At 35.3% G+C, this 10,655-nt stretch overlaps 2 protein-coding genes and 1 pseudogene across 2 annotated transcripts in view; all 3 read right to left on the minus strand.

Moving 5' to 3' along the window:
* Positions 1-549, minus strand: part of LOC104827459 — a 2,441-nt pseudogene extending 1,892 nt beyond the window's left edge.
* Positions 550-3,983: 3,434 nt separating this feature from the next.
* On the minus strand, positions 3,984-6,681 carry LOC104827041 (protein NRT1/ PTR FAMILY 8.2-like). Its single transcript, XM_010560059.1, has 5 exons — positions 6,571-6,681; positions 6,107-6,237; positions 5,767-5,984; positions 5,098-5,648; positions 3,984-4,954 (listed from the first exon to the last, which is right to left on the minus strand). The coding sequence occupies exons 2-5, from the start codon at positions 6,210-6,212 to the stop codon at positions 4,117-4,119; spliced, it is 1,713 nt and encodes a 570-aa protein (XP_010558361.1). The 5' UTR covers positions 6,213-6,237; positions 6,571-6,681; the 3' UTR covers positions 3,984-4,116.
* Positions 6,682-9,227: 2,546 nt separating this feature from the next.
* LOC104827042 (sulfoquinovosyl transferase SQD2) overlaps positions 9,228-10,655 on the minus strand; it is a 4,171-nt gene continuing 2,743 nt past the window's right edge. Inside the window, exons 10-12 of the mRNA XM_010560060.2 lie at positions 10,159-10,215; positions 9,799-10,015; positions 9,228-9,699 (exon numbers count right to left, since the gene is read on the minus strand). Coding sequence (XP_010558362.1) covers positions 9,424-9,699; positions 9,799-10,015; positions 10,159-10,215 — 550 coding nt within the window. The 3' untranslated portion in view covers positions 9,228-9,423. The remainder of the gene's footprint in view (positions 9,700-9,798; positions 10,016-10,158; positions 10,216-10,655) is intronic.

A 10,655-nucleotide genomic window follows, 5' to 3' on the forward strand; every position in this document is an offset into this window, starting at 1 on the left:
TCCCTACACAACCATAAAAAAAAACCATATCATGTATATAAGTTTAGGAAAAACTTGTAATACGATTTTAGAAAAATGAGAAAATAAAAAACTTACAGAGGCATAGATTATCACAAAGATTGCAATTATCCGATATCTACCCAAATAGGCATCTGCAAGAAAGGCGCCGAGCAAGGGGGTGACGTAATAAGCTCCAGACCAGTTGGTGACACTATTGGAAGCGGCAACATTGCCATGACCGAGTTGTTTCTCGAGATAGTTCACCAAATTATTGCTCATTGCGTTGTAAGCCAACCTCTCACACCACTCGTTCCCTACCATAAACATTACAAGTTCACAACGTCATTTATCAATATATATATATATATATAGTCTTGCATTGATGGGAATGTGAAATTTGAGCAAGATAATTTAAATGGGAGATTTGTTTTTGGGCGAAACTTGTGAAATACCGAGAATGAATCTGCAGGCCTTCCAGTTTTCGGTTTCCTTCTTGTTAGCAGGCCTTTTCTGTATGTCGATCGTTCCATCTTGCGTATATTCTGTCATCGTCCTCCAAGAAAACTTCCCTTCACAACAGTTATAGAGAGAGAGTATATATTTAGAGTATCAGAAAAAAATATTGAAATAATTAGCCAATCAACACAAGCCAAATTATGAAATTCATTCGCTTGCAATGATAATATCTTCACTACATTCTTACGCAATAATGAGTTCAATATGATCTGTAATATATTCGTAGAATGGTATTTATTATTTTCTCAAAAATAGAAGATTTTGATTTTTGCATTTTTACATCAAAATAGGAGATAATTTTATTTCTAAAACTTATACTAAAAGAATGACTAAGATTGTAAATTGACAGAAATTCCATTGCTGTAGATACTACGAACAATTGCTTGAGCCTTGAGGACAAATATAAAATAAAAAAAAGTAAAAAACAATGTGTCCTTCTATGTCAAAGACTCAAAGATTGTTTTCTATAATTTGATCGGTAGAACAAGGAAAAATAATACAACAGAATCTAATAACGAAATCATATTCAATTTATTTTATATTTAAAATAAGCAAATATTTACAGCAAAAAAAAACATTAATGACAAACCAGAGAACTAAACAGTTTCAAAACATCAAACATTTCTCCCCATAATTTCACATTTTTACACAATGGACCTTCACGCTCAATTCGACCATTTCATACTAAGGGTTTGTCTCTTTCAATTCCCTAAATGTATTTATCTTTAGACGAAACCAAAAAATTACATGGAAGATCATTTATACGATATAGGCTTTATAGTTTTTATTATATATATATATATATATATATGCACTTTAATAAACATATTTTTTTGGTAAAGTAATAAACATATTATTTTACTTGAAATTCTTCTATTTAGAAAAAAATGAAGAATAAATTAAATATTATGTATTGCAATAAATATTATGTACATATATAATTTTTATTATTCTATATATATGAATAAATGATTTTGATAGAAAACAAAATCTGAATTAAGTAAACATGTGGTCCTCTATATATCATGAGTAAGGGATATATAAATTTCAGTCCCAAACCTCTCTAAACAAGCTGTCCGGTAAACGTGAAACGTGTAACACACAACATTTGCAGAATATAGTCATTGACACAATTTGTTGGTTGTATATGTTATAATGTACGTCTTTAAAGATGTTAATTGAGATCTCCATAATGAAGATTACTAAATAGATACACATGCATTTGAACTTATCATATGTATATTATAAATATATAATAGCTTGTGCAGTTTATGTACAATCAAACGTTTGAAATAAGTTAAATTATTTAACAAATAGTCTAATAATAAACTTATATGTACAAAGTTTAAATCATCAATAAGCCTTATTTAGAATGAGTTTTTCCTCTTCTTTTCGATCTTATCTAACTCATCAAATTGAGTTGACCCAAATGAGTAAACACAAGGTTTGATGCCACCAATTCTAAGGGCAATCATATAAAGACTTATGAAAAAGACAATGGTATATGTCCTGTAGAGTTGCACACGTCTCCTTAACACAAAGATTTGAATCCCAAAACACAAGATGATAGAGCCAAGAGCATCATTCCCTGCTCATATATGAAAATAAACCATATCATATAAATTTTCACACTTATACTTCCAAGAAAAGTTTGTAACTGATTGCAAAAATGAAAAAATAAATCTTTGTGACCAAGAAAAACTCACAAAGACATATATTATGACAAAGGAACAATTGTTCGGTATCTACCTAAATACGCATCCGTAAGAAACGCTCTAAGCAAGGGGGTGGCGTAACACGTTCCAGACCATTTCGTAACATTGCCCTGAGATTCTTCCCGAGATAGTTGACGAGATTAGTACCCATTCCATAGTAAGCCAACCTCGCAACACTCGTTTCCTACCATAGTTTACAATGTCATTGATCAAATTATATATAAAAAAAATACACATTGCACAACTCATGCCTTACGAGTCCACACTAAAAGCTTTTCTTTCTTAAGAGATTGAAGCTAACTTTTGCTGAATTTAAATGATGGAAAATTTTACATTGACGAGAATATATAATAGTATGTATATTGTAAATATATTATATTCTGTGCAGTTTATGTACAATCACGTTTCAAATAAATTAAATTATTTAACCAATAGTCTAATAATAAACGTGTATTAAGTGCACAAAATTTAAGTAATCAATAAGCCTTATTAAGAGTTTACACTTTTTTTTATAACAAATTTATTACAATTTTTTCAATTTGTTACATATAAAAAGATAAAAGAAAGAGTTTCTCTTAATTTGTGGTAGAAATAAAAGAAAAGAAAGAAATTGCTTTTGAAATTCTCTTAAATACAAATAATTATGATTTGGATAATCGATTTATATTCTATTTCTAGTTGTCGTGGCTAACAGTTTTCTTCTTTGATTATTTTTTTTAAGGAAAAAGAAATTAAGGGATGCAAATGGCAAGAACAATATCATAGTAAAGTTAATATATGTGATTTGCCAAAATAAAGTTATTTTTTGGTCGTAGAGGTTATGTGTTCTCACGTAATTTAGACGTGTGACTTCGAGTATGCCCACTGAGACCATGGAGAATATGGAGGAGACAAGGCCGATATCTATGCGTTGGAGCTAGGTGAACCCGCGTTCGTGTTCGGTGAATTTCCGTGTGAAATGGACGAGGGTTTGATCGTAGATAGGTGCCAAGACGACGACACTGAGGATGTTGAGGAGGGAGACTGAGGTCGAGGAGATGGTCAAGTGAGGTCCAATGTGTTGGTTCATAGTGTTTCCTTGAAGGACAAACAATGTGGTACTTTGGTTGTACACCTTTGCAAAGACGATTCCAGAAGTCCAAACATGTAAGAGACGAATCAATGCTTTTAAGTTCCTCGACTTGTGTGATCGTGCATAAACTCTAGGGGTTCGGTGGACAGTTGGTCTTCGGGCTATCTCTCTCACTATACAATGCAGCCTTATCGAAGAACTTTTGGTCTTAGTTGTATGTATATGTTATCACGTAATTTAAACGTACGACTTTAATGATACTCATTGAAATTATTGAGAGAGTGGAGATGACGAAGTCGATACACATGCATTAGAACTTAACAAACATGTATATTATAAACATATAATAGTCCGTGCAGTTTATGTACAATCACACCTTTGAAATAAGTTAAATTATAATAATAAACTTGTATTAAGTAATAAGCCTTAATAAAACTTTACGCTTGTTAATAACAAATTTATTAGAATTGTTTAGAATGTTACATTTAAAAAAATAAAGAAAGAAGTTGCATTATTCCTTTTGAAAATTTTATAAATATAGATTAATTATGTTTAGATAATCAATTTACGTTCTATTTCTACATATCGTTGTTAAAGTTTTTCTTCCTCGGTTCTTTTTTTTTTAAGTAAAAAAAAGTTTGAGGGATGGAGATGGCGAGACCAATATGTATATTCACCAACACAAACTATATATATTTATTTTATTTAAAGTCGCTAATAACATCACGATAATTCAAACTAATTAAAACAGAAAAAAGAAATATTAGAGACATTGAATAATACGAGAAACAAATGTCGCAACTTTCGGTAATATCAGAGGGTATTCCCTGCCGCTTTCTTGTAAGTATACCATTTGGATATCAAGAGGTAGACCAAAAAGTTGAGTAAACTCAGGATGGCTAACAACCAGTAGAAGTAATCAAGATGACCTCTGTTCAAGTTATCAGGGATCCAACCCAGCCTCCCTCCTGACGTTGTCACTGACGTCACCACCGTAACTAGTAGCGTGCTCAAATAATTTCCGAGAGCAACTGTCGTCAAGGACAAGGCGGAACATAGACTCCTCATGGCATCGGGAGCCTGGTCATAGAAGAACTCGAGCTGTCCTATGAACGTGAACACTTCCGCACAACCCACCAGAAAATATTGAGGCACTTGCCAGAATATAGTCATTGGTACGGTTTCTTGATCGTATAAATTATGTGTTCTCACATAGTTTAGGCGTACGACTTCAAGGATGCCTGCCGTGATCATGGAGAAGACGGATATGACGAGGCCGATGCCCATACGTTGGAGTTGGGTAAATCCGCGTTCATGCCCCGTGAATTTACGTGCAAATGGGACGATGAATTGGTCATAAATAGGCGCCCAAAAAAGGACGCTGAGGGTGTCGAATAGGGAGAGTGAGGCGGAGGGGATGGTGAAATGAGGTCCCATGTGTTGGTCCATGGTGTTACCTTGGAGGACGAACATTGTACTCATTTGGCTATATACTGTTGCAAAGACGATTCCTGAGGCCCACACAGGTAAGAGACGGATCAATGCTTTGAGCTCCTCGACTTGTGTCACTGTGCATAGCCTCCAAGGGTTCGGTGGACTACTAGTCTTTGGATTATCACTCTCACTATACACTGCCGCCTTGTCGAAAAACCTGTAAAAGGGTGAAACAAAATCTCTCATTTATGCGGTTTTGATAATCAACACAAAATGACAACAAAAAACCTATGTTGACATCAACTAAAACGATCAACATATAAGAGTCGATATGAAGTTTATAACATGTATCACACATACGTGAGTTTGTCGGTATGCTCAAGCTTGCGACTTCCTTTGATAGTGCTCTCTGCGTCTTCAACCTCATAAAGAAGAGACTTATCATCGGGGACTTTCACCTTTGATTTTTTGAATGCCGCAACTATGACTTGGAGAATTCTTGTGATTGGACTACCTCCAGGCTTTTGAAGTCTGTAATACTTACTACCCGCGAAGAAAAACATGACCGCGATAACCATTGCGACGGTTGGGACTCCAAAACCCCAGCCCCAACCGACGTTCATCTGAATCCAAACGAGAACAGATGACGCAATCATAGCGCCAACATTGATCGAGAAATAAAACCAGTTGAAAAATGAGCTTTTCCTCTTCTTTTCGGCATCATCTGATTCATCAAATTGATCTGCCCCAAATGAGGAAACACATGGTTTGATGCCACCAGTTCCAAGGGCAATCATATAAAGGGCTATGAAGAAGACAACAGTCTGTCCTGTAGTCGGGTTGCACACATCTCCTTGACATGAAGGTTTGAGCCCCGGAACAGAAGCTGATAGAGTCAAGAGCGTCATTCCCTACTCAGACATGAAAAGAAGTCATATCATATAAATTTCTCACGCTTGTACATCAAGAAAAGTTTGTAACTGATTGCAAAAATGAAAAAGTAAATCTTTCTGATCAAGAAAAACTCACAAAGACATAGATTATGACAAAGGAGGCAATTGTCCAGTATCTACCCAAATATGCATCCGCAAGAAAGGCTCCAAGCAAAGGGGTGGCGTAACACGTTCCAGACCAGTTCGTGACACTGTTTGCGGCGGCAACATTGCCCTGATTGAGGTTCTTCTCGAGATAGTTCACGAGATTAGTACCCATTCCATAGTAAGCCAACCTCTCGCAACACTCATTTCCTACCATAGTTTACGAAGCCATTGATCAATATAAATGTTAGCAAAGTCCTACATTGATGGGAATTTGAAATTTCTTAGGAAGAGAGATTAAAGGATATTTCTTTGGATCGCTTGTGAAATACCGAGAATGAATCTGCAAGCCTTCCAGTTTCCGGTTTCTTTCTTATTAGCAGGCCTTTTGCGTATGTCAACCGTTCCATCTTGCGTATAGATATCCTCTTCAGTCATTGTGGAAATTTCCGAGTCTTCTGGTCTGAGTGCGAAAAACCACAAAGGTATAGGATAACGAGTTTCTGACTAAGGTAAATTTTATGAGAATTTCTCATACTTAACTAGTGGTAAGCAAAGAATGTTTGAAACAATGATTTAGATGAATAATTATCTGAGCATTTGAGAACTTCCCCTCACACATGTCTTATACATGCATGCGCTTCGTAAAAACATCGTCAGTATTTCCGATCGAAGGTTAATGCTAGATCGAGACAAGGAATCCATGAGAGAGAGATATAAACAAAATCAAATCTGTATCTCTCGTGGAATACAAATTTTCTGGGAGAAAGAGAGTGAGAAACAGTGAAGCACATACCGCGCGTACTTTTTCCGGCAGAGAAGAGGCGGTGGAGATGGCGGATACAGGGGAAACGGCGGTGGCGTCCTCCCGGCGGCCGGAGATGTAACAGCTCGGCGGAAAAATAGAGACAGAGACCTTACACGTTGTTGATAATGCTCCCTCTCCTCCTATTTATAACCAATTTAATGAAACAGATCCGGGCTAGAATTATTCATAATTACACCCTTATATTTAATTGTATTTTCAAAATCCCCTCATACATTGTACGTTAGTATACATTTTATCCCATTAATTTCCATTCAACCCCTCGTATTTATAACAATGTTACTGGCATATTTATATTAATTTTGTCTAGAGACCCTCATTTAGGAAACTAAAAATTCAGTTTTGATATTTTTAATATTTTTAGTATCTAGACCATATCGAGATATTTACTAAATTTTGCTCAAAAGTACAAAATATGGAAATATCTAGCCAATCGATTCAAACAGAGCAAAATAATGAAAATACAACTCATGTACAATGAAAAATATCTTCGTTACATTCTTGTACAATAATGAATTCGATGTTAGGTGGCAAAGATTCTTGGTATCTTTTTTATGTAGAAGATTCTGATTTTTGTATTTTTATAACAAAGTAAGATATATTTTAATTTTAAACTATATTAAGGGAATAATTAAGGTAGTAATTGAAAGAAAATTCTTAGCTGGAGGACATCACCTTGAACAAGCAATCGCTTGGGTGATAAAAATAAATAAAATAAAAAAAAATTAATGGTCATTTGTGCAAATAATTACATTTTGTTACATTCCACCAATGAAAGACGTGTCATATTCCTATGGCGAAGATTGTTTTCTATAATTGGATAAATAGAAAAAAAAAAAGTGAAATAATACGTGTTACTATAGATTATTATCTTATACATAGTTCTATTTACGGATTAGCTTTAATACTTTATTTATAAATATTTTGTTATATTTAATGAAATATCTTTAAAAAAATTGTTGCATAATCTTGATATATTATCAGTTTTCGAAATCCCGAATTTTGTTATCGGTTTACTCTTTTCATTCGATCGTTATATCGTCTATACTCTTTTCATTTAGTTTTGCATAAAATTTTAGACTATGCCTGCTAATTTCTGGTTTCCTTCTTGCAAAGTTAAACATACGATTTAAAGGATATTCATTGAAATGCATGGAGAAAATGGAGATTACGAAATCCATGCACATGTATTGAAATTGATCAAATATGTATATTATAAATATATAATGGTTCGTGCATTTTATGTACAATCACAAATTTAAAATAAATTTATATTATTTAACAAAATCTCATGTGGTGGAAGAGTTGTACGTTCTCATGTGGTTCAGGCGTACGGTTTCGAGTATGTCTCATGAGATCATGGAGAGGATGGAGATGACGATATCGATACCCATTCGTTAGAGTTGGGTGACCCCACGTTCGTGTCCGATGAATTTGCATGCGAAAGGGACGATGGTTTGGTCATAGATTGGTGCCAAGATGACGATGTTGAGACTCTCAAAGTGGGAGAGTGAGGCAGAAGGAATGGTGAAATGAGGTCCCATATTGGTCCATAGTGTTTCCTTAACAGACGGACAATAACTCATTTTGGTTGTACACTATAGGCCAAAATAGGCAAAAGACGGATCAACGCTTTGAGCTACTCGACTTGTGTGATCGTGCATAGCCTCCAAGGACTCGGTGGACCACTCGGGTTATCGCACTCACTATGCACTGCAGCCTTGTCGAAAATCCCATAAAGAATTTGGAATATGTATTTTGTTCATGTGAATGACCACAAACTAACTTATGTTGGACTTTTTATAACATGTATCTACATTTGCGTGAGTTTGTCGGTGTGCTTGAACTTGCGGCTTCCTTTAATTGTATTCTCTAACTTTTCACCCTCATAAAGAAGAGATTTATCTTCAAGAACTTTGGCGTTCAACTTCTTTAGTGATGTAACAATAACTTAGGGAATCTTCGTGATAGGACTTCCTTCGAGCTCTTGAATTCTGTAACATTAACGATCTGTGAAGAAAAACATAATTGCGATAGCCATTGTAACGGTAGGGATTCCGAACCCCCAATCCCAACCGACATTCATCTAGATTCAAAAAAGAGAAGGAGCTCTTCCTCTTCTTTTCGAATCTCCGGACAAAACTAATAATGTCAAGAATATCATCTCTACATGAACATTAAAAGAAACCATATCATATAAGTAAAGAAAATATTAGAATGAAATTAAATCTACTAAAGTGTGATCTTAATACGTAACATATAAGATCTTGTGCAGAATTAAAATTGAATCATAAATACTTACAACTATTGATGTTGTTGTATAAATCTCATGTGTTGGAACTTATCAAATATGTATATTATAAATATATAATAGTTCGTGCAGTTCATGTACAATCACAAGTTTAAAATAAATTTTCATTATTTAACAAATAAATTAATAATAAACTTGTACTAGGTGTGAAAACTTGAAATCGTCAAACTTATTCTATTAATCATATTAAAGCCTTATTGAGATTTTACACACTTGTTCATAAAAATTTTGTTATACTTGTCTAGAATCTGTACGAATTTTCTAACTTACCATACTACATTTCCAAATGTACAACGACATTTAGACAGCCAAAGAAGATTGTTAGAAGCTATATATATGCATATACATATAACATACATATACACGTATCAACTAAAAATCCGTACAATATCATCTAACATCTTACAACAAGCACCTTCAATGAACAAATTGACAATCAATCAAACAACAAACAATAACTATCCACACAATCCTCATATCATCCCGACAACCAATCTTGTCATCTTCACAATCTAGACATCAACTTCCGGCGATGGAAAGAGCCGATTCACCAGCCAATGGAAAGGGCCGAGAAGCTGAGATCTCTTCTTCCGCCAGAACCAAATGGCGGCGCTGTATTGCTCGTTGCGTATCTTTCTAGTGGCAGCCCTCCAATCATACTTCTCCATCTCTTCTCTTGCTGCTTTTCCAATCGTCTCCCTCTTCTCAGGATCATCCAGTAGTTGTCTCACTTTGCTCAGGCAATCCTCCACATCCCCCGGATTGAACAGAAACCCGGTTTTACCTTCCTAAACCATTACAAGTTACAACTACAATCAATCAGCTCAAAAGGGCATTTGATTAATACATTCATTACCACAAACACATGTTAGGTGTTCTTCCTCGACCTGTTCTTCGGGGATAATGTCGGGGATTCCACCAGCACGAGCTGCCACGACAGGGAGACCTGAGGACATTGCCTCCAGTACCACGAGGCCTAGCGTCTCTGACTCAGATGGCATCACAAACACATCTCCGCTCGCATAAGCTTGTGAGAGCTCTTCCCCTTGCAGCATCCCCGTGAAAACTGCTGGCATGCCGGCAAACATCTTCTCTAGCTCCTCTCTAAGAACATAAATGATTATCATATGCTCAGCTAAGCGCAGTTTTTTTTTAAATGCCCAGGAATCAAGGAAAATGTGACATAGCTGTTCTCTGGTCATTACAGATGAGAGAAATGAATGAACTTTCTTTAGAGCTATTGTTACCTGTATGGTCCATCTCCAATGAAAGCAATCCGAGCATTTGGCAATCTGTCCATTATGCTGCACACAGAATTTTCAGTTTTAGATGTTGCAGAGTCGCGAGAAAAAAAAAAGGGGGGGGGGGGGGGTACCATCAGCAACTGCAACACTACTGTTTTGATTTTTGGGAATTCTCCATGCAACCAATTTTTTTTATATATAAAAAAAAAAGATAGAAAGAAAAGAGTCCAATGGGGTCGATGGATCCAAAGCCTCGTTTTCTTTCTGTATTTCTCCTTATCTTTATTTTCTGTAAATATTTAATTTAATTAATTTTCTTCGAAGTTGCGAGGCGGAGACATGTGGGCTCTTTGGAAGCAAGAAGCAAGAAAGAAAAAACACACTTGGCCACACGACATGCATTTATGATGTTCTTGTTCTACGATTCCAGAATCTCCATCTGGATTTCGTTTTTTTTTTCCTTTCTAAATATGATTTTATGCCATTAATTCCCTACAAGA

This window comes from Tarenaya hassleriana, unplaced genomic scaffold (assembly GCF_000463585.1).
Source record: "Tarenaya hassleriana unplaced genomic scaffold, ASM46358v1 Cleome5, whole genome shotgun sequence".
NCBI classification, from domain to species: Eukaryota; Viridiplantae; Streptophyta; class Magnoliopsida; order Brassicales; family Cleomaceae; genus Tarenaya; species Tarenaya hassleriana.